At 41.6% G+C, this 25,148-nt stretch overlaps 1 protein-coding gene across 1 annotated transcript; it reads left to right on the top strand.

Moving 5' to 3' along the window:
• The first annotated feature begins 672 nt into the window (after positions 1–672).
• On the top strand, positions 673–20,800 carry zgc:136472 (uncharacterized protein LOC678514 homolog). The gene is made up of 12 exons (XM_057844309.1): positions 673–832; positions 1,298–1,498; positions 1,757–1,764; positions 2,857–2,976; positions 3,048–3,185; positions 3,377–3,484; positions 10,381–10,506; positions 10,582–10,779; positions 14,054–14,174; positions 16,190–16,371; positions 20,531–20,620; positions 20,708–20,800. The coding sequence occupies exons 1-12, from the start codon at positions 673–675 to the stop codon at positions 20,792–20,794; spliced, it is 1,539 nt and encodes a 512-aa protein (XP_057700292.1). The 3' UTR covers positions 20,795–20,800.
• Positions 20,801–25,148: the final 4,348 nt, after the last annotated feature.

The raw sequence follows: 25,148 nt of genomic DNA, 5'->3' as shown, positions 1-25,148 counted from the left end.
TCCAGCTACAGTCACTGGCAATAGCAATATAACGCCATATGGCAAAGACAAGAAAATGCGTAGCAATGTGCTACGTGTGTTCACGTGTGTAACAGTGTGCTTTGTATTAGTGTTTGCTATAATACACGGTTGGTTGTAAATCCAAGATAAATCCAGCCGCCGGACCCGAGTCTGTTCAGTCTCGCGCACCTGCTCCCTACAAACTATATACAGTATCTGATCTCCCATCACCTTTTCTCTCCTCGGCTCAATGCGAGCAGCATGTCTTGTCATACCGCAGCTCAGTAGGCTACTACATACGTAGTGTAGCCTTGAGTGAGCCAGAGCGGGGTCAAACCATTCTCTGCTAAGACAGGGGGGGCGTTGTACAAAAAAAGGAAAAAAAATATATTTGAAATATTTAATATGTTAAAGTTTTTAAGTATATATAGAGGCCCGGGACAACACACCCAGTTGCCGCCCCCTGTCGACGGGCTTGGTCCTGGACCTCTTATTTGACCTTGTTGTCAGGCAAAGTGCAACAGGTAACTATTAGCAATTGTCTTGATATGAACAACAGCACCGTAACACAGATAAAAGTAGTTAATGAACAACAATACGGGCCTGATAACATTCACGACTAGATGTTCAGCCTTCCGGCACTCCCTTCATACCGTGCTGTACGTTGCAACAATGACGAGACCACTGCTACTGCTGGCGGTGGCTGCGTTCTTCCTTGCAGCTAGCGGGCAGGAGACCAAAACAGCCTCAGGCAAGGGCGGCATTTTACAGCTAACTAGGGCAAATTTCAACAGAGCGCTGAGGACATACAAACAGCTGCTGGTGCACTTCTGTGAGTTCATCAGTCGAATTATGTTTAGATTCCTGTGACATTGTGGGAAGTACTGTAGTTGACTGAAGCTTGTGATATGCTTGGTATCATAAGTGGGTGTTCAAAATGATTGAAGTGAAATATAACACCCCAAAATTGTAAAAGCAAAACATATACTTTTTGTGATTTTTGTGTTCATAAAATTGTCTTCGTTTAATTTCAAAATCATCTTTCGAAAATGTCTTTGATGTTAGCTAAAACACGAAGTTTGTTGAAGTGTTTAGTTTCAGCTCATTGAAGTCATCTTTCTAAAGGTCTTTGATGTTAGTTAAAACACCAAGTTTGTAGAAGCGTCCTTTTTTTGGAAAAACATACTGTATAGATGCGAAGAAAAATAAATATTTCATTGAAAACATTTATTTTTCTCAAAAATTGATATGTTGGGTCTGGTTCCACTCTAAACGTTCTAGGCTTTTTCTCTCCCAGATGCTCCGCTGTCTGCAGATGGCCATCATATATCAGAAGTGTTTCAAGCAACCGCCGCCGCTCTTCAGGACTCTGACATCAAGCTGGCGACGGTGGATGTAGCAAAAGACAAAGAGCTAGCCAAAGAACTTAATGCGACCACACCGCCAAGCATCAGGCTCTACCTGTTCGGAGATAAAATAAACTTTGTACCATGCCCCGGTAAGTTTATCAAGTGTCCCCCCCCCCCAAGAAATAGTAGTTTTTTTCTTGCTAAAATGAACCCACCAAATTTGTCGCTAGGTTTTTTTTTATGGACAGTGCTGTCACTGTAATAGGTATAGGTATAGAGTTACATATAACAATAGCAGATAATGGTCTTTCAACAACAGGAAGCTCAAAGTGTGTCCGCCTGTGAGTGCTCTGTGACAGTGGAGGGGCTCAGCAGCACCCACTGATCGTCAGGGAAAGAAACTAGAGTGCCAGAAGTCAAGTCTCCAACACAAACAGCTACAATAGAAAAAAAACAGAAATAGAAGCTTGATTTATCGCGACTCGTTATTAACAGAGCTAGTGTCGCGAGGATGATTATGAAAGTCTCTGACACAACTCAGAACAACGGAAATTAAATTGAAAAATTCCTCTAGTGAAAATACGACAAGATCATTGATTTGCTGATTTCGCGATCAATCAAAAAGGGATTCAGCCTCAGACAGACCATCATCATGCAGAGAAGCAGAGCATCCGGGCCAGCTGAGCCCCGCCCACTGCCCATAGACCCCCAGAGACGCTAAGCGTCCGATGGGCGGGAAAAACCCAGACTTTAGCCAATGACTCGTCTCGTTTCACTGTAGTGGAACAATGCACTTTCAACTCTGGAGACGCTCAGCATCCACGCTGTTTAAAGGACTGTCAAACTGCACGGATTAATGATCAGTGGTAAGAAGCTAATTCTGAACAAAAGTTGTAGCGCATATTTAGTCAATGACATGTACAGACAACAGTATAAATTTAATCACTTATTTTTTGGGGAAGCTGAGCTTCCCTTGCAGTATTTGGGCAATCACCTTTGACATACGTATAAAGAGGTTTGGACACCTTTGTGTAGTTGTAGATTCACCTGACTTTGGCGCAGACAGCACGGGATCAATTCCCATTCAGTGGCAGTGTGATTGTGGGTGCTAATGGTTGTCTGTATCTATGTCTGCCCTGTGACTGACCGGTGTCCAGTTTAGCGCATAGTCTGCCTTTCACCCGAAGTCAGCAGTGACAGGCTCCAGAACCCTGGCAAAGATATGTGGTGTTGCAAATTGATGGATGGATCTGTTTTACAAGACATAAAGAAATAAAATGTTCGGTTACATATTCTGAAAGGTATTGCCATCCCCTTTCAAAACATAATCACTGTTTTTGTCTAACAGAAAATACGCTGTCTTGTATTTTTTTTTCTTTCATCCAAACACAAAGAAAACCCATATTTGTTTTTCTTCAGGTACAAATAAATTTAGAAAACTTCCAAGAAATACAGTATAACGACTAATAAAAGCCTATGATTTCTATCCCTAATGATGAAAGCTCAGAGCTCCGCCTCCATTGTGACATGGTTGAAAAGGAGGGCAGGATCGGCTGCTGACCTCATCACCGATCTCAGTCAGTCAGTGAGTTCGGAGGAGCAGCTCCGAGTGATCGGATTCTTCAAGGTGAATACTGTTGGGGTCTTTGTTATCTAATCATCACTAAGACACTTAGAGACATTTGTGTGTCAGCGTAGGAGCTGGACAGCGAGTATGTTCGAGTGTTTTATGCAGCTGCAGTCAGCCTACCAGATGTCAACTTTGGTTTGACGCAAAACGATGATGTCATCAGGAAATATGATGTCACCCAGAATGTGGTGCTGCTTCTCAAACAGGTACAAAATGTCTTTTGATGGAAAAACACAAATTATTTCGCGATATCCGATGTTTATGACGAGTATGTGAGCATTTTGACATGTGTATGCAAGCATCTTAAAGATGTTAAAGATGTCTTATGTTAGTTAAAGCAAAAACTTTCTTCAAATTTACTGGAAACATTTTTCATTTTTACTGTGTACATGTGCAGTCGACGCTGATCCAGGTTTACGAAATGACACCTGAGACGTCAAGAGAGGACTTGATGACTTTTATTAGCGTCTATCAGATGGACCCTGTCACAGAATATACCGGAAAGGTATCTTAGCACTGCATTTTCTACATAATGACGCACACATTGATGCACCACATTTAATAACATTGACTAAAATACAACGAAAAATAAAACTAAAACGATTTGTCAATAATCTGTGATAAATACTAAGATTAAATGTAAAACACTCGAAATGTTGACCAGTTCATTCAACATTTAACCAAATTATTTTAAAATTAAATTAGATATCAATGTTAAAGATAAGGATCAATAAAAATGTTTACTCATTCAGTAATTATTTTAATCATAATGTATAAGTTAATGATAAGCAACAATCAATAGTATTTAGTGTCATACAATTATTGCCTTTTATATGAAAGCAATTTAGTTATTTATATTATAATATTTTAAGTAGTCGATCATTGAACTGCCGTTCAATGATCGACTTTGTAATCGTGTCATCGGACTTGCGGCCACATGTTTTAGACACTCGGGTGAAGAGAGGGGCGGAGCTGTCAACTGATCACCACCTGGTGGTGTGTTGGCTCCGATGGCGGGGGAAGTTGCTGGCCAGACCTGGCAGACCCAAAAGTATTGTGAGGGTCTGCTGGGAACGTCTAGCAGAATCCCCTGTCAGAAAGAGTTTCAACACCCACCTCCGGCAGAACTTCTCCCTTGTCCCGGGGGAGGTGAGGGACATTGAGTCCGAGTGGGCCATGTTCCGCACCTCCATTGTTGAGGCGGCCGATCGGAGCTGTGGCCGTAAGGTGGTTGGTGCCTGTTGTGGCGGCAATCCCCGAACCCGCTGGTGGACACCAGCGGTAAGGGATGCCGTCAAGCTGAAGAAGGAAGCCTATCAGGCCTTTTTGGCCTGTGGGACTCCGGAGGCAGCTGACAGGTACCGGCTGGCCAAGCGGACTGCGGCTTCGGCGGTCGCCGAGGCAAAAACTCAGACATGGGAGGAGTTCGGCGAGGCCATGGAAAACGACTTCCGGACAGCTTCGAGGAAATTCTGGTCCACCATCCGGCGTCTGAGGAGAGGAAAGCAGTGCACCATTAACACTGAATATAGTGAAGATGGTGTACTGCTGACCTCGACTCGGGACGTCGTGAGTAGGTGGGGAGAATACTTCGAAGCCCTCCTCAATTCCACCGACACACCTTCCTTTGAGGGAGCAGAGTCTGGGGACTCTGAGGTGGGCTCTTCGATCTCTGGGGTTGAAGTCACTGAGGCGGTTGGTAAGCTCCTCGGTGGCAAGGCCCCAGGGGTAGATGAGATCCGCCTGGAGTTCCTAAATGCTCTGGATGTTGTAGGGATGTCATGGCTGACACGCTTCTACAACATTGCGTGGACATCGGGGACAGTGCCTCTGGATTGGCAGACCGGGGTGGTGGTCCGGTCCCCCTTTTTAAAAAGGGGGACCGGAGGGTGTGTTCCAATTATAGAGGGATCACACTCCTCAGCCTCCCCGGTAAAGTCTATTCAGGGGTGCTGGAGAGGAGGGTCCGTCGGGAAGTCGAATCTCGGATTCAGGAGGAGCAGTGTGGTTTTCGTCCCGGCCGTGGAACAGTGGACCAGCTCTATACCCTCGGCAGGGTCCTCGAGGGTGCATGGGAGTTCGCCCAACCAGTCCACATGTGTTTTGTGGATTTGGAGAAGGCGTTCGACCGTGTGCCTAGGGGAGTCCTGTGGAGGGTGCTCCGGGAGTACGAGGTACCGAGCCCCTTGGTAAGGGCTGTTCGGTCCCTGTACGACCGGTGTCAGAGTCTGGTTCGCATTGCCGGCAGTAAGTCGAATTCGTTCCCAGTGAGGATTGGACTCCGCCAAGGCTGCCCTTTGTCATCGATTCTGTTCATAATTTTTATGGACAGAATTTCTAGGCGCAGCCGAAGCGTTGAGGGTGTCCGGTTTGGTGGCCTCAGCATTGCATCTCTGCTTTTTGCAGATGATGTGGTGCTGTTGGCTTCATCAAGCCGTGACCTCCAACTCTCACTGGGGCGGTTCGCGGCCGAGTGTGAAGCGGTTGGGATGAAGATCAGCACCTCCAAATCCGAGACCATGGTCCTCAGCCGGAAAAGGGTGGAGTGCCCTCTCCGGGTCAGGGATGAGATCCTGCCCCAAGTGGAGGAGTTCAAATATCTTGGGGTCTTGTTCACGAGTGGGGGTAGGAGGGAGCGGGAGATTGATAGGCGGATCGGTGCAGCGTCTGCAGTGATGCGGACTCTGCACCGGTCCGTTGTGGTGAAGAAGGAGCTGAGCCAAAAGGCGAAGCTCTCGATTTACCGGGCGATCTACGTTCCTACCCTAACCTATGGTCACGAGCTGTGGGTGGTGACCGAAAGAACAAGATCCCAGATACAAGCGGCCGAAATGAGTTTCCTCCGCAGGGTGTCCGGGCTCTCCCTTAGAGATAGGGTGAGATCCGGGAGGGGCTTGGTGTCGAGCCGCTACTCCTCCGCGTTGAGAGGAGCCAGTTGAGGTGGCTCGGGCATTTGGTTCGGATGCCTCCTGGACGCCTCCCTGGAGAGGTGTTCCGGGCATGTCCCACCGGCAGGAGGCCCCAAGGTCGACCAAGGACACGCTGGAGAGACTATGTCGCTCGGCTGGCCCGGGAACGCCTTGGAATCCCGCCGGAGGAGCTGGCTGAAGTGGCTGGGGAGAGGGAAGTCTGGGCTTCCCTGCTAAAGCTGCTGCCCCCGCGACCCGACCCCGGATTAAGCGGAAGATGATGGATGGATGGATGGATGGATGGATGGATGGATGGATGGATGGATGGATGGATGGATGGATGGATGGATGGATGGATGGATGGATGGATGGATGGATGGATGGATGGATGGATGGATGGATGGATGGATGGATGGATGGATGGATGGATGGATGGATGGACGGATATTTTAAGTAATACAGTGCTGACCAAAAATATTGGCACCCATGCAGTTCTGTCAGATAATGCTCAATTTAATATCTTCATTTATTTTGCTTGCAATGAAAAAACACAAAGGAGAATGAAAAAAAAAAAAAAATCATTATCATTTTACACAAACTCCAAAAATATACCGCACAAAAGTATTGACACCCTCAGCGTAATACTTGGTAACACAACCTTTAGACAAAATAACTGCGAGCAACCGCTTCCGGTATCCATCAATGAGTTTCTTACGATGCTCTGCTGGAATTTTAGACCATTCTTTTTTGGCCAACTGCTCCAGGTTTCTGAGATTTGAAGGTTGCCTTCTCCAAACTGCCATTTTCAGATCTCTCTACAGGTGTTCTCTGGGATTCAGGTCTGGACTCTTGCTGGCCACCTTAGAAGTCTCCAGTGCCTTATCTCAAACCATTTTCTAGTGCTTTTTGAAGTGTGTTTTGGGTCATTGTCCTGCTGGAAGATCCATGACCTCTGAGGGAGACCCAGCTTTCTCACACTGGGCCCTACATTATGCATCAGAATTTGTTGGTAGTCTTCAGACTTCATAATGCTATGCACACGCAGTCAAGCAGTCCAGTGCCAGAGGAAGCAGAGCAACGCCAAAACATCAGAGAACCTCGGCCATGTTTGACTGTGAGGACCGTGTTCTTTTTTTTTAAAGCCTTTGGTTTCTTTGTTTTTTTTCTGGGGGGAGGGGAGGGGGGGAGCGGGGTTCTATAAACTCAATGTTGATGCCTTTTCCCAAAAAGCTCTACTTTTTTCTCATCTGACCAGAGAATATTCTTCCAAAACTTTTTTTGGCTTTCTCAGGTAAGTTTTGGCGAACTCCAGCCTGGCTTTTTTATGTCTCTGGGTCAGAAGTGGGGTCTTCCTGGTTATCCTACCATGGAGTCTCTTTTAATTCAGATACCGACGGATAGTATGGGTTGACACTGTTGTACCCTCGGACTGCAGGACTTGTTTGGATGTTAGTTTAGGTTCTTTATCCACCATCCGCACAATCTTTCGTTGAAATCTCTTTCCCTTTTCATTTAGACGGCGACGGATAGTACGGGTTGACACAGTTGTACCCTCGGACTGCGGGACAGCTTGAACTTGTTTGGATGTTCGATAGTCGAGGTTCTTTATCCACCATCCGCACAATGTTTCGTTGAAATCTCTCGAATTTTTTTTCTTTCTCACGCTGGGCCCTACACTATGCGGCAAAATTTGTTGGTAGCAGTCAAGCAGTCCAGTGCCAGAGGCAGCAAAGCAACCCCAAAACATCAGGGAACCTCCGCCATGTTTGACTGTGGGGACCGTATTCTATTCTTTGAAGGCCTTGTTTTTTTTCCTGTAAACTCTATGTTAATGCCTTTTCCCTAAAAGTTCTACTTTTATCTCATCTGACTAGAGAACATTCTTCCAAAACATTTTTGGCTTTCTCAGGTAAGTTTTGGCAAACTCCAGCCTGGCTTTTTTATGTCTCTGGGTCAGAAGTGGGGTCTTCCTGGGTATCCTACCATGGAGTCTCTTTTCATTCAGATACCAACGGATAGTACGGGTTGACACTGTTGTACCCTCGGACTGCAGGACTTGTTTGGATGTTAGTTGAGGTTCTTTATCCACCATCCGCACAATATTTCGTTGAAATCTCTCATCAATTTTTCTTTTCCGTGCACATCTAGGGAGGTTAGCCACAGTGTGACGATGACACTGCGTACGGTCGACACAGAAACATTCAAGCCCTGAGTTTGACCATGCTTCCTCACAATTTTGCTTCCCAAGTCCTCAGACAGTTCTTTGGTCTTCTCTCTTTTCTCCATTCTCAATGTGGTACACACAAGGACACAGGACAGAGGTTGTGTCAACTTTAATCCATTATAACTGGCTGTAAGTGTGAATTATTTATTGCCACCACCTCTTATGTGCCACAGGTAAGTAACGGGTGCTGTTAATTACACAAATTAAAGAAGCATCACATGATTTTTCAAAGGATGCCAATACTTTTGTCTGACCCATTTTTGGAGTTTCGTCTAAAATTTTTTCTATGATTTTTTTTTTTTTTTTCCCATTCTCGTTTGTGTTTTATAATTGCAAGCAAAATAAATGAAGATATTACTAACAAAGCATTTATACTGTAATTGCAATCATTTTCTGGGAGAAATTAGCATTATCTGAGAGAATTGCAGGGATGCCAATACTTTTGGCCAGCACTGTAATAATATATATGTTATTAATTCATTATGACTAATTAATTAGCTAAGATAAATAATTCCAAAACAACAAATTATTAAAAATTAAAGATCAATACAGTATCATTACATTGATGGAAATTAACTATTTATGTCATGAAAAAAACTTCAAAGCAGCAGGGTGCTTGTGTGGTTTGCACGTACGGCTCACAGTTCTGAGGTCAGAGGTTCAATCTCGGGCTCTAGCTTTCCTGTTTGGAGTTTGCATGTTCTCCGGTTTCCTCTACACCCCAAAACATGCATGGCAGGCTGATTGAACACACCAAATTGTCCCGAGGTATGAGTGTATGTACGTGAATGGTTGTTTGTCCCGCTATCCCCTGTGATTGGCTCGCAACCAATTCAGGGTGTACCCTGCCTACTGCCCATGGTTTGCTGAGATACGCTCCACCACCCAAGCGACCCTTGTGAGGATAAGCGGCACGGGTGATGGATGAATATATGAATTATAAAAACATTTTAATAATGTAAAAAATTGTCAAAATAAATACATTAGAGGCATATAGATCAATACTTACTCTGTCGTTTTCTTATTGTATTAACTACGAAATATTTAATAAAAGTTCATTATTAAAGCATGAATCGTAAATAATGAAAATTAAAAAGCTCCCAGTGAGTAATTAACTGAATATAACATTTTATTTGTTTATAAAAATCTCTCTCTCTCCATCCCGCGTCGACATTGTCGCTTACTGACTGTGCTGCCTTCTTGATCTCCACGTTTTTCTGTCTTCTGCCTTTCTAAAAGCTCACTGTATTGTGCTGTTACTCCATTTCTTGATGTTGTCCATGTATGCCGTTCTTGCTCTTCCCCTTTTTTCGTCAACCCTCTACCTTTCCTTGAATTATGTCTCTCGTCATGCTGCACTTTCTGTTCCTACTTTTGTGTCCAAAGTAAGACATTTTGTTTTTAATCATTGCTGGTAGAAGATGTCACTTGATGTTTAGTTCTTCAACAATGCTTAAATTTGTTCTTCTCTTTCCAGATGACTCTCAGTAGTCTTCGGTAAAACCACATTTCTACTGCATGTATTTTCTTTTCCTCTTTCTGTTTGATGGTCCATCCTTCTGCTCCGTATGTTACCACTGTAAAAATGAGGCTCCTCAGTATCTTAAGTTTCAGGGCATTGCTTAATGTTCTGTCTTTCTAAATGTTGTTTAGCTCGATCATTTTCCATTTTGCTTTTCCAATAGCTGTTCCATTGATGTCTTTCGTGCAGTGTGCTGTGTTGCTTTTAATTGAATCCAAGTATTTAAAGTCTGCGACCGTCTCTAGTTGTTCTCCGTTTACCGTCAGATGTTGGTTCTGTTGTTGTCCAATGTGTATGTGTTTTGTTTTCTTAGCATTTAGCTGCAGGCGTTTGTGTTGTCCTTTTTTGTTTAAAGAGTCAATAATGTCTGTTGCATCTTGATGGTTTGTTGCAAATAGTGCACTTTCATCAGCCTATCTCAAGTTCGATATTTGTCTTCCTCCAATTTTAAAGCCTTTCTTGTCGATAAAAGTCAACAAATAATAAATAAATAACAAAATAGCTGTTATAAAATGAAACATGGGAAAAATCCATTCTATTATTCATTTCAACTTATATTGTCATTTTCAAACCGTCAAACAAGAACCCATATAAATCAAGACAAGAAATTAAGTAAGAAAAGTAATTTAATTTGTCGCCGATTTAAATGACTTCTGTAGATTATTGACAAATAACCTGAGCAATACTGAATTTACTGAATAACTAAAAACAAAAACCATGGAAATAATGATCAATTTCTTCATCAGACGGCCAATCAGATTCTGTCGTCACCTGTTCTGAACCACGCCCTTCTTTTTGTGAACAAAAGCTCCACTGATTTCCATGAATTGCACGCTGCCTTCAGCGTAGCAGCTGAGGCCTTCAGGATGAAGGTTGGTAACGCACGCATACACGCACCGACCCCCCAAACACACACTATGACATCAACTTCTTCTTCATGTGTTAAGATTTTGTTTGTATTAGTGGATGTATTTGAGCCGCGCAATGGCCGTTTGATGGAGTACTTCCGCGTGCGGGACTTCGAGGCTCCTCTTGTACGATTGGTCAATCTGACCAACCATGTGACCTACCAGCTGCCCTCAACCGTGCTGGATGTCAACTCCATAGAGGCTTTCTGCCAAGACTACCTAGAGGGAAAGGCCAAGGTACGTATAGTGTGTAGACAAGTGGTCTCAAAATTTAGGCCCGGGGGCCTGTTAACCTTTTATTGCCAAATGTATCACATTTGATTCACCTGGAATTTTATGATTTTGAGACTCTAATTCAGACTTTTGAAATTTCTTTCTAAAAAAAAAAAAAATTGATAGATGCAAATCAACACATGCATCTGCAGGTTCCATGAGGGAAAAAAATCAGGATTTAGCAACGATTACAGTAGATATTAGAGCGCTTATTACACACATTCATTTTGATTATTCTTTTTTACAAATCTGAAAAAAAGGTTCCATTAAGACCTTATTTTTTCAAATTTTGGGATTCTCTGACAGTTGCTTCATGTTGCAGGCCTTTAAGGGTTAAGACCAGTGGGGCAATATTTTGCAAATCAAAATGTAGTATTAGTGACCAATGCATATTTTGCCTATATATAATTTTAAATAAAGTAATGATTGAAAATTATTTTAGAATGAATAAGCAAAATATTAATACATTTATTAAATAAGAATGATAATAGATTAAAAAATAGTTTGGCCTGCACATATTTTGCCACAGGCGATAAAAAAATATCAATCATTCTTTTTAAGAAATCATGAAAAAAATCATTAAAAAAAAAAAAAAAAATTGGCACTAATTTTCAAAATATGAGAAATAAATACCGTAATTTTCAGGCTATAAGCCGTTACTTTTATCCTTCATTTTGAATCCTGTGGTTTATAGTCCACTGCGGCAGATTTGTTGATTTATTTGAGTTAATAAGTAACATTTTATTTGACAGCGGCGTCATAAGACTGTCATAAGAGCGTCATAATTATGGCAAGACACTATCATGGGCATTACTGAATGCCTATGACAGATCTCATTGATGTCATTAAGTGTCATCCGGCAGTTATGTCACTAACTCAATTTATGTCCAGCTTAGATCTTTTACATCCATTAAAAAGCGAGATAACTTGCCAGTTAACACTAAATGACATCTGTTATAGGCATCCATTAATGCTCATCACAGTGTCATGACAGTCTTATGGTGCCACTGTCATATAAAGTGTTACCAAATACCATAACTAGCAATTAATGAAACAACTGCAACAGTAACTGAAGAAATAATTAGCGCAGAACATGAATTTTGATTGTTATTTACATTTGTAGCACTGCAATGCATGCTAGGAGGCATGTTGGACAACAACAGTGTTGACAGCAGAGGTTCACTGGGAGCAGCGATGGCCAAATTAAGCTTCTTGAAGCAATCACCATTCTTGATTGAGCTCAAGCTGTGTGCAGACGCACTCTTCCGAGCTACCACAAGCAACTATCTTAACCGATAAGCGCTCAGGGCCAACTCAGGGCCAGCAATCTCGACTCCCAGTATGGCTCCAAAGAATTCGAAATCTGGAGACTTGGATGAAATAAAATACTCCATACAGAAACTGGAGGTCTCCTTGACTGGCTTGATTCAAAGCCAGAATCAAGAAAATCAAAGGCGAAATCAAGAAATCGTCAGAGAGCTCGAGTTAATGCGGGCTGAAAACGAGAAACTAAGCAGGCGGTCAAAGAGAGAGATGTTCGCATCAAAAGGCTGGAAATTTTGGCTGACGATCTCGACCAGTGCCGATGCGCAAATGAGCTCATCATTTCGGGATTACAACTGACGCCTAGCCCAGGTTATACAGTGGCACAACTGGCAATCGCTAAACTGAAAGAGTATGGAATAAACTTGGAACCGCTGGACATCCGTCGCTGCTTTCTGCTCCCGTCTGGGGGGAGAGGACCGGCGACAGTGCTCATGAAGCTGGCAGACCACAAGACCAAGACTGCCCTGCTTAACCTAAGGCTCTGACCTTAATTTGCACAGATATAACATGTCACAAATGAATCGGGCATCTAAGGGGGGAAGGGGTGTTGCCTTGTTTGTTAATGAAAATTTTAACATGACATGTCAATTAGGATTGAAAATCTCCTGGAATGTATTACAATTGAGCTCCTTATCTCCAATTGTAAAAACATAATTATCTGCTGAGTCTACCGAGCTCCTGATTCAAATGTCCAGCTTTCTGAGTATATAGAAAAGATACTGTTTAAAACGGATAATAAGCATGTCTTTTGTTGTGGAGACATTAATCTTGTGATAAAATATGTACAACATGTTGTCTGATTTTTCCTCATACATTCATGTCTGATGAAACTGTTACAGTGATCTTTGTGTGCGGCAATTGCTGCCACCATGTACACCTTAGGAATTTACCCCTTAAAGAGACTTATAATAAAAGCATTTTGAGTCGCTACTTACACCAGTTGTGATAACACAAAATATTTTTGCCACACACATAGCCACAACAAAATGTTCCCACAACAAATAGATGCTAGAATGTCAGGGACAATGACAAAGCCATAACCTTGTACGCCCTGAAACTCAGACCACTAATCTTGTGCACGAGAGCTGCTTGACTGGACGCAGAGTTATTGTAAACCCAGATTGTTGATTGTGTTATTGTAAAGTTTGTGGCCATGGGATGTATGTAACTGTACCATGTCTAATTGTGCGTCTTTAGCTGTATTGGGGGGACGGGAAAATGATAAGCTTATGCTTCCTCCCGTCTGCCTTTGTCTTTTTTCTTTGGTTCTTTCTTCCTTCCGGCAAATCATATCACATTTTGTAATTGTCAATGATTGTCAATGATACCAATGATGATGACAATAAATATTTTATTCATTCATTCATTCAATCAAGCTTTGCAGCCAATTGGTCCAAAGCTTCATGGTGGTTCATTTGGTTTTATGACAGTTGTATGATGCCGCTGTTCATTATTATTATTACTTGTTCATTATCTTTTGGTGTAAATATCCTATAATACAATGAGGACAACTGTGGCTTATAGTCCAGTGAGGCTTTTCTATGAACAAATGCTGTTTTCGTGTCAAATTTGGTGGGTGGCAGTTTATCGTCAGGTGTGACTTATAGTGAGAAAATTACGGTATATGAATTAATGTGGCATTTTTATGTTTTGTTTTCACTTTTCAAATCTCTTATGATCTAGCATAGCTCAAACTAATGATAACTTTTGGTCGTGTATTTTTCCAAAAAGTCAAACTGGATGAGACACATTAGTCCCTTTTTGGGGGGAATCTTTGATGCACTCCAGAGTCACTAAGACTCTATTTCCAGCGGCCCTTCGATAAACTGAGTTTGCGACCCCTGATGTATACTGAGTGATATTTCATGTTTCGTTTTCATGGTATTTTTTGTCGTGCGTGTGTGTTCATCAGCCCAAGATGCAGAGTGAACCAATTCCAGAAGGATGGGACCAACGTCCGGTGAAGGAACTGGTTGGAAGTACTTTTGAGGCGGTCGCCTTTAACCCTAACAAGACTGTGTTTGTCTTGTTTTGTAAGTAAACATACACAGTACACACACTCATGAGCCAAAATATTGTCAAGAATTTTGACTTAAAGGCCAACTATTATACTGTTTCATCTTTTTTAACCAAAATGTATGGCAATGTCAACAAAAGGGAACCTTTTGGGAAGGCAAAACAATGTAGAAAATAGTCCGGTAAGTTAGTTGTTTACCTTCCTGTCCAAAACTAGCGCATTATCGCAGCCTCCAAGTTGTTTAATTAGCGAGCATTTAGCACCGCAGTGGCCGATGACTGAGCATTCCAAGATGGGTGAGTTGAGCGGTTGTTCCTATTGAAGCTAGGCTGTGCGACAGGCACTCAGGTGTTTGTGGTGTGTCTCCAAAAAGACCACCTAACTACCAACTACTATAGTGTGTTTGCACCTTTGCACCTAACTCCTGCAGCAGAACCTCTGTGTGGGAAATAGATTCATTTATTACGACACCAATGTTCCAGAGCCATTCGGGCACAGCAAGTCTTGCCAGGCAGGAAACTATTTAAAGTGATCCTCTACCTTGAGTACATGTAGGCTCTAATTAACCACAATTATTCATTCGTCATTGGTATCTTTCGTGCTCAACAATTGCTTATTGCTGCTTAAACTCGCGAAGTAAAATGCCACGATGTGCTGCTTTTGGATGCAATTTCCAGTCAAATGGTAGCAAGTGGAGTGACGTGAGTGGTCAAGGTGGAATTATTTTGTGAATAAATGTGCATAAGTGGACGCTTCTCCCCTTTTTGGTATCCTACCTACCACACGTTACAACTGGCGCCCGGACATTTTTCCTGGATCCTCAGTCAAGTAAGGGATCCGTCTAATTTCTGGATCCGACTGTCCCCCCGCGGCGGCAATATTGGTTTCGGATCTGTCTAATTTCTGGATTTGTCGGTCCCACACCGGCTTTGCGGATCAGTCTATTTTGTGGATTCGACGGCCTGATCGCAGTTGCAACATTGCCATGAGATCGGTCTAATTTCTGAATCTTCGAGTGAGTGAAAAAACGCGGATTTGGATTACAATTGCTATCTTTTTTGTTGACTATTCTTCGTGGAAGTTTTCCCCAAATCATACTAAATAATTAAAGCACTATGACATGCTACAGTGACGACAGTGACTCTGACATGGGCCTTACTTTTATGTTGGAGTTCGTCTGGGAACGTGTGTGCGTACCGCTGAGCTCCCAAGAGACGAGTGGTCAAGGTGAAATTTTTTTTTTTTTTTTGTGAATAAATGTGCGTAAGTGGAAGCTTCTCTCCTTTTTGGTACTTTTATGCATGTATCCTACAATGTACAAGACATGGATTACACTCGATTCCAGGATTTGTTCCCGTCAAACTGTTGGCTTGTACTGTATGTAAAGCATACGACAGCTCTGGACACTAACAATTTACATAATTATACTGGGATAAGTTTGAAAACGCAATATCTTACCTTGAAGATCTGCCAACAAAAACCGGAGTTCTCAACAGCATACTCTCTTGCTCCGTTGTCAATGAGACGCACTTGCAGCGAGTACATCACCAGTTTTGCCCAATTCTTCTCTTATAAGGTACTGTATTTCCTGTTCTCATTTTGCCTTTGCTGCTCATCTTGTGAACGACCGACAGTGCTGTCTTGCTCTTCACTTTTCCGATCTGGTTCAAATTAGAAGGGCAGAACCGACGACATGTTGGGGTAGCTAAGAGTGACACGCTGGAAGTTCAGCCCGGTGACGTCACGCACTGCGACGTAACAAGAATGGCGACCTATCACTTAAAATAATTTTAGAAATTCTATTAAAACGAAAACATTAAGAAGGGGTTTAACATCAAATTATTATAACTCATACTAATATTTATCTTTTAAGAATTACTTGTCATAAAGATCGAGGATCACTTTAAGCACTTTCTAGGCAGAAGAGACCTGTGAGGGTTATGTAATATATGTACTGTATATACCTAAGGAAACTATCATTTATCAACATTAATTCAATAATTAACTACTTTGTGTTTGTGTGTATTATAGATGTTCCGTACAATCCAGAATCCCGCGTCGTTTTTCCCTTGTGGGAGGAGCTAGCTGAGGCCTTTAAAGCCCATGACGACATTGTCGTTGCTCGCATCGACGCCTCGGCCAACGACATCAACATGTCAGTGCAGCGCTCCTATCCAGCTTTCTGCCTCTTCCCTGCACTCTACGCCGAGAGAGTATGTTACACTTTACTTTTGCAGTAAAGCTATTGTCAGAAGCTGACGTACAAGTGTAATCCTTTACGCAGATTTCCGTCTTGTCAAACTGAACAAACAGATGGGCTCAGAAGCGCTACACCCGAAGATCCCAATTAAAATATCTTGCCCACAAAAAGGTGGTTGATTCTTCAAACCAAAGTCCTAAGGAAACTACCAAAATAAAAACGCTAACCACGCTAACAAACTCACAAAGTCAAAAAGGATCCAAACTGTAAAGTTATATTCACAAAAATGTTTTATAACAACTATGGTTCAGAGACACGAAAACAACAATAGGAAGTAGAAAAACCCATCAAATATAAAAAAAGTAATAGCACTGGTATGGAACTCAAATTCACATCAGTCACGGATCAAAATAAACATTCTTTGTTCACAAAAATCTGGTTGATCGCAACCCTGAAAATTTGTTTTAGCAAGAACAAAAACAGGAAAGACCAGTTACATAAAATGTATTATTTGCTTATTTGCTTTGGAAACACAGACAAAGAGCCTTTTCCATTGAAAATTCTTGTGAAAAATGCTCAAATCCTTGAATTCTTTATAGAGATGGACATAAAACAGTCTTGATCCTTGGTTAAAAGCAAAAAAACGTGCAGGTAGCATTTATTTTGTCGTAAATCTTGTTAACAATGCGGCTAGTCAGCAAGGAAATTAGTGGCCACCGTATGTAAACGAAAAGCTTTTTCCGTTGAAAATTCTTGTGAATAAATGCTTAAATTCCTGAATTCATTATGGATACTGTATGGACATGAAACAGTCTCGATCTTTGGTTAAAAGCAAAAAAAAAACAAAAAAAACCGTGCAGTTAGCAGTTATTTTACTTAAATATCGCGAAGTATAATGCCAATGCTGTAGCAGCTAATTGCTCCCATTGATTTTTTTCAAAATGGATGCATGGTACGAAAAATATAATAATTGCCTTGAATCCTCGAACAAATCACTCCTAAACACAAATCCTTCCTGTTTGCAAGTGGTACTGCTTTCATACTTTTTCAACCTAAATCCGGAGTTGGATCCCTGTATGTGTTGACTAACTGCGACCACCTGCGAATAACTGAAGCGGACTGAAGGCATTATGCAGTGGCTGACGGATGTAACCCGTCAATACAATTATGAAGTCTATTATAAAGCAAACAAACATGCACATCAAACTCAAATGCACAATATTGTCATGGGAAAAACATTTGATACTCATTTAGTTTACAAAAAGCCACCAAATTAGCTAATGGAGCCAGTGAGATTGGAAAGTAGAAATCTACCAAAATAAAACCTTCAATATGTTGACAAGAACAAATCACACCACAGTGTAGTGTATTTTTCCTGGAGCACGTTGGGGTTCCTCGTCTCTCTGACTTGTCCCCAAGGTGGCAGAAGATGTAGTGTTAGGATGCGCGTGAGCAGGAAGGGATCCCAATGCAGACAACTTCTGGCGAGCAGTATTTTATTAGCAATCGCGAGAAGAGCGTGGCGGGTGGAAGTTTGCTTGGCTCGGGGTAGTTGAGCTGACGAGGAAGCTCGGAAGGGAGGCAGGCGTGGAATCCGACGAGGGGCGCGCAGAAAACAAGACCTGGGGCGAAAGCAAGGTAGTCGTGAGCCAGTGAGCAAAGATATCATGTAAGGAATGCGAGATACAACTGACGTGAGTAACAGACGAGTTGATCGGGCGATGTGGTGGTGCGTCCGCTGGGCTTTCAAAGCTGGCTGATGGTAATCGCCCACAGCTGTGGCCGCTCCACCCATCTGACATCAGACCTGTAATCAGGCAAAATCCCCTCACCTGAGGCAGGGCTCAGGAAGGAGGCGCGGAGGCCCTAACATGTAGAAAATGAAGACGAACACGATAATTTTTTTTTTATACAAGTCAAAGCTTCATTTCAACTGGGAAGGCTGGCATTTTGTGATCTTGTCATTGCCATTGATGGTGACAGACGTCCAATCCTTGATTGAATTTGACTGACTCACAATCAAAATTGTTTGCACAATCACCACCAATGGCAGAAAATAGGTTAATACTTAAAGTAACACTAAGTAACCTTTCAGTTTTGGTCGATTTTAGCGATGCCGGTGGACATAAGTGGTAGTGTTTTGGCTTAAGGAAGGCTGCGTTTCCCATGAGGACCAGCGCCCACCCGCACAGTGTCGTAAAATCATGATCTCCCAGTCGCCTGCAGATGGATTAAACCAGTGGTCCCCAACCTTTTTTGCACCATGGACCGGTGTAATGTGGGCCTTTTTTTCACAGACCAGCAATGTGTGGCAGAAAATGACAGTAAATATAAAATAACACTTTGAGGCTTAAAACGAATATTAGGTGCAGGGAAAATGTCAACTACCATACACTCAATCAACTTTTTTTAACAGCGGCCTCTCCTAAAACTTGTCGGCAAATATCCGTGGTCTCAAGCATAATGAGTTCTTCTCCAATCGTGAAAGGTTTCTTAGCTTTAACAATACGGTTCGCCATGAGGATTGATACTGTCAGAGCATTTGCTTTTGTTGTCTCGTTTGCTAGCTTTTAGCCACATATCATCTGAATGAACTTGGTTGTAGGCTCCTCTTCTGGTCCAGCAGGTGGCCTTTTCCCAACAAAAAAGCTGTCCAAAGACGTCGCCGCCCGCAGCACACAGCCAAGAGCAGCTAAAGTTACTGTTTACATCTACTGGCGCTGGGCGGCTATAGGTGTGCAAACACCCTAATAATTGCAGACAACCAGTAGATGCGACCTATACAAATCTTTCTCAGATTAGTCTATAGAGTAGACAGAGATACTGATGTGTCAAGAGCCACAGGCCGGATTGCAGTCGTTAATAAATTATTTATTTCTCTGCGGCGCAGTAGCAAATGCGCCACGGACAGGTGGTTGGGGACCACTGGATTAAACGACATTTCTGTTTCGAGCGGCTGTGTGAATGATGAATAGTAATAAGGTAACCGTGTGGCTATACAATAGCATATGACGGTTAGCAACCGTGTGGCTTTGTATGGCTAACCCACCACCACTCCCGAACTCGTCAGCGCTGACGAGATTGGTTGGGGGCATCATGCCAGCGAGTGAAAGCCAGGGTAGTGTTTATTCTTGAGTATCCTTTTATCCTGGTAGCCTCTTTTTCTTTCTTCCGCGTACAAAATTTTTTGTCTCTAGTCTTGCCCTGCCATCATTGCAGAGTTCGCTCGAAAGCGTTCGCATCGACTTCTGTCTTTATGATGAATTGGGAAAGCAGTAAGCACATTTGTAGTTTTTTTGTGTGGCAGGGTTCCTGCTAGGGCTGCAGCTATCGAATATTTTAATAGTCGATTAATTGATGGACTGGTTAGTTCGAATAATCGAGTAATTGGATAAGAAACATGAAAAATTCAAATACATGAGCTGAGCCTCAAACCGTATAAATAAATTTTTAAAAAATGAGGATCTATGTGCAAGAAAAAAACAATTGGCTAACTTACATAGAAAAAGTTTGCTAGCTTAAATGCTATAAAATGCTAAAAAAAAAATTACAATGCTCTTAACAAATTTTTCAGACACATATTCCCACAAAAAGTGGTTAAATATACCTATAAACTAAATTTTGAATACAATTAAAACATTAGCTCAAACAAAAACTTACTTTGGTCTTAACAGGGAGCAGTTGGCTCATTTGTTCAGCCATGTGAAAAGAGGCAGACCAGAGGGCAGTGTATCCACCCTAATCAATAAAACTGAATGCAAACAATTTCAAAATAAACCATTACAACGCCACTTTAATTAAATGAATATTCGAAGCAACAAAATTTAATTTGAATATTTTTTTCTAATCGAATACTCGAGTTAAATCGATTAATCGTTGCAGCTCTAGTTGCCACCCTCCTCAAAGTTAATTAGTGCTGGTGAAAGCGATAAGGACCCCCTGAAGATATAAAAGAGGTGTCATTCAACTAGTTGTCGTTCAATGTATCATCACAAATGTTATGAAAATATTTTACAAAGGTGGAAAAGTTACCTAGTGCTGCTTTAAAATAAACCCAATGTTTTTGTTTTTGTTGTTGTTTTTTTAACCCGATTTCGACCCTCTGTTTAATGAATGAACGTATAAGAATTTCACGTTTTTCCAAGTTATTCACAATAAGCTATCCCACACAGGCAGTGTTTTACACTGGCGAGAGGAAGTTGAAGGACCTGCTTGCTTTCGTCCATGTGGAGATGGAGAAAGCAGCAAGAGACAGAATAAAGGTAAACATCTTGTTTCAACAGCACTCATTGCTTTTTGTTAATCCACATAAAGGATCGCTAAAAATAATCCTTCTATTGTCCAAAAAGGAAGATGATGACAGGAGGAAGTACGTAGAGACCATGAAAGCAGAAAAGGAGAAGACGGAGAGAAACATAACCAAGGATGAACTTTAATAGGGGCATTATGGTGTTGAATAGAAGTAAACCAATGGAAAAACAATGAAATGACCCACATTAAAGAGGAAATATAACCAATTTTGAGTGTGTCTGGGTGTATTCAGTTTAAAGGAATTGTAAAGTGTTTGCTCATTTAAATCCCAGCAGACAGAAGCTTGTTTAAAATTTTGCAAAAAAACACATTTTCTTTTGTGTTGTATAATAGTGGAGAAAAACTTGAATAAAGGCCAGTATTTCCAGGAAGTTGGCAAAACTGCAGTGAGCAGTCTAAATGCCAGAAGTGTTTTCGCCATTTAATGTGAATATTTCAGATAGTCCACATGTTTGCAATTTAATGTGAATATTTCAGATAGTCCACATCGCTAATAATATCAGGTATATCCAAAATTTTCCTAAGCTATTGTGATAGCAATAGTGTTTACAGGCAGGTCATCACCCAACCAAAGGCTTCGTCCACGTCCAAAATAGAAGAGAAAGAACGCAACACCAAAAGGGGTCTAGTAACTTCAAAAAGTGTGCACCTATTTTATTTTGGCTTCTTCATTCCTGTGTTGGGTGGCACGGTAGTTGAGTGGTCAGCACATCGGCCTCAGTTCTGTAATCAGGGATCAATTGGGCTGGAGCGTTTACGTCACAGCAACACGGGATCATGCGAGATTTGCGACAACGCTGCCATATTGGAAGCACGTCTGCATCACGGGACATTTAAACTTAAAACGGCTAATACAATTCAACTACGAGTGCCAAAGATGGAGAAAAGTAAGGAAAACTTGCCAGTTCGATACACAGACAAACTTGTTACCACGGCGAAGGACAGATATGTGAGCAAACTTAAGGATGTGAACAATGTTGACCCTTACGAGCAAGCCGAACACAAATGGAATAAAGATGTCAACAAGCTTCCACCACTACGCGAAATGGACATCATGCTGTATTTAGTGTTTGGTGTAAGTTACTAAACTCATCAGCAATTCCAAAACTACCAAATCGCTACAAAGCTATGAACAGTTTTGCTGCGGATGGGTGCAGGACCTGCACATTATGACCGTAGCAAACGGCAACACCATCGTTCTTGCAAAGGTAGGCAATGTGTGTTTACATTTTCATTGTCATGAACATCTGAATTTGTGCTGCGCTGAGCTGTGATAGTTAAGTGACAAATCAATGTTGTGTTTTAGAAAACAGATGTTTCTCAGTTGGCCTACTGCAAGCCATTATGTATTTGAAAAGGAAAAACTTATTGCACAACATTGGCTTACTCCTTTGTTATCTGATCGAGGCCACCCATGCCATTCTTCGACGTTTGGTAAGTTCAGATATGACCTTTCCCTCGCCTTTTCTCCATGTAGGGATCCGGAAGAAACTCAATGGTGTTTCCGTCGAGCTGTACATTCTCCTTTCTATTCGATCGGTTGTTGCAATTCTTTACCGAACAATAATCTCCAACCATTTTTAAAGAGCGACCTGAGTCGAAATGGCTCACTGTTTGTTTCCAGGAGTTCTGACACCGAACTTCCTGCTTCCAACATGGCGATAGGGGCGGAAACCTCGTGAGTGCCTCGTCATACGCTCAAGCCTAATCTCAAGCTCCAGGCTTCCAGTGTGGAGTTTGCATGTTCTCCCAATACCTACGTTGGCTTTCTACGGTTACTCTGGCTTCCTCCCACATCTCAAATACACACAAGGTAGGTTGATTGAACGCTCCAAACGCTCCATGGGCGTAGGTTTGGTCTCAACATTGGAAGGGACGATATAACTGCATAACCTGCATGTACACTTTTTTGCTGGGGACAGGGCTACATTTCTCACGAAAGTGAACCGAATTAATTGATGACTAAATAATCACTGCAAAATAAATCTGTATTGACTTATTAACTTTCATGTGTATTGGTTCAAGTGATACAACGTTCGATTCAAACCTTTGTTTTCAAAAACTGTGCAAGTCCCCTTAGTAAACAAATGGGGAGCTATCCAAGTATGGGTCCACTTCTGGGGGACACAGGAGCACCCCTAGACTCAAACTAAAGTATTGTAATATAAAAGTAATTTGGGGAAAAAATAATGAAAAGAAATCTGAAATATCCAAGGACGGATCTACATCTGAGTCGTACGAGACCAAAGTATTCTCATGAAATTCTGATGTGTGATTTCATTTCATTTTTTTTTTTTTTTTTTTTATGTCAGTTCAAGTTTATTTCAGTGTCCCCCTGAAGTGGACCCATTCTTAGATAGTTCCCCAATTTTTTATTTTTATTTTTTTTAATAAAGGACTTGCGCTCTGAAGCCACTGTGTGGCATTACTGCAATGCAAACAATGATCCAAATGAGGGACAGCTAGCTTGACTTAGTTGTTGCTTGTGGAAGTTGGCCAGAGCGCTGTAGTTTTGCGGGTTAGCAACTTAATAGCAAGTTCACACAGTTTAATGTTATGATAACTCTAAAGAAGGCCAGACTTTCAGTGGCAAAATCATTAGTGTTCCCCCACCTCCACAACATTGATGTCTTTTTACCTTACTTACAGTGGCTGCTGCTGGCCGAGAAAAAAAAAAAAAAAAAAAAAAACTTCTAATATCACTCCTTTTCGAAGGGGGCGGAGGAAGCGGCATGTTGTCGACATGAGTCTGTCAGGGCTGTGTGTATGTGTCTGATGTTCAAGTCATCAGCCAATCAAATGTGCTTTGGGGGGGGGGGGGTGACTGGCACATTCAGCAAGCGAAAAGGGATAAAGAGAGTCTGTGAGTCTGAACATTATGAAAATATTTCACTTAATAATGGTAGGGTATTCTTTCTTTACAGCATATGGGAAGACAATCTAAATTACCTATATAACTGAACTCATTATATAACGCAAATAAGGTTGCTTAAAGGTTGGTGGGGACAATTTGAGCAACCTGAAAAGTTGGTAGTGTTATGTCCCTACCGTCCTGATGCAAACCTACGCCCTTGGTGTCAAGAAATTAATGATTTTCATATTTAGATTATTTGAGCAACCATCTTTTACATGAAGGTCAATTATCCTAAAAGATTACTATGACTTTTGTGCTAGGTTTGTTGATTAAGAATTAATAGTTATCAGTATCAGTTACCTCCAGTGAGATGAACCCTCGAGAATATTGCAAATGTTGTGACCAAACCCAGGAAAATGAGCGAACTCACCTGTACAAAAAGTATTAAACTCATGAATTGGTAATGTAAAAGTAGACATAATATTAACTCAATGGTTAACATTGACAGCAATAGACGTCAAACTCAGTTTGAACTGGGATGACTGGCATCAAATGATTATGTTTTGGTGTCTTGGTATGTACAGTAGGAGGAGCACTAACAGGCTGACCCCCCACCTCTTCAATTTCTGCAGCAATGCTGAAAGCACTCCTGTGACGTGACATTTTGGAGGGAAAATGACAAGCAGTACTCAACTTGGACATTTAGGGATGTGCGTAGTTTCTAAGGGGTTTATTCAATTTTTTTGCCAGAGGTTTGGATATAAATGGCTATATTTTGAGTTATTTTGAGGGGAAAATAAATTAACTCTATTATATAAGATGCACACAGACTACTTTTCATTGTGTCAAAGTGTCATTTTGTCATTGTTGTCCCATGAAAAGATATACCATCTGCTAAAATATCTGCAGAAATGCAAGGGGTGTACTCAGTTTTGTGATGCACTGTAGTTTTGGGCCATTTCAGATCATTACCTGTTGATTTTCAGTCACTGCCTGTTGATTGAGATTTTTATTGGTCACTTCCTGTTAATTTTGGAGCAATTTTTTGGGTCACTTCCTGTTGATTTTGGTTTACAGTGCAGGAAACTACCCGGGAATCTCTGAAATGAATAGACAGTTAGTCAAACTCAACAGGAAGTGACCTGTAAATGCCCTAAAATGAACAGAAAGTTACCTGTAAATGCCACGAAAATCGGAAAGAATGACTGTGAATGCTCTGGTTTGGAATGAATAAACGTTAATTCGCCCTTCCCAGTCTTAATGGATTGGGCGTGGTGCGCCGTCAATGGCAGTCATAGACTTAACTGAGACACTATTATGGTGGAAGATTTTGGTAGCAACTCGTTGATTTTTTTATTTTATTTTAATTTTTTTTAAAGATTGACACCTTTGTAAAACATTATCTCCATTCTGGCATAAGCGTATTGATAACCTTTTGGGATGCATAGTATCAATATATATCAGCATTTCGATATTTTGTCACACCTCTAAACTCTAAAGTATAGAGAGAGTCATGCTTCATAAAATCATATGACTTGATTTCTGGGACTATTTGACGCAAGCCAATAACAATCAGACCGCAGTTTCATGTGACGTCATTGCGAGGCTGCTGGAGGCTGCGGCTG

The sequence above is a fragment of the Corythoichthys intestinalis genome, chromosome 8, assembly GCF_030265065.1.
Source record: "Corythoichthys intestinalis isolate RoL2023-P3 chromosome 8, ASM3026506v1, whole genome shotgun sequence".
Taxonomy (NCBI): Eukaryota; Metazoa; Chordata; class Actinopteri; order Syngnathiformes; family Syngnathidae; genus Corythoichthys; species Corythoichthys intestinalis.
Note: the sequence above shows the minus strand (reverse complement) of the source record. Positions and strands in the feature narration are given on the sequence as shown.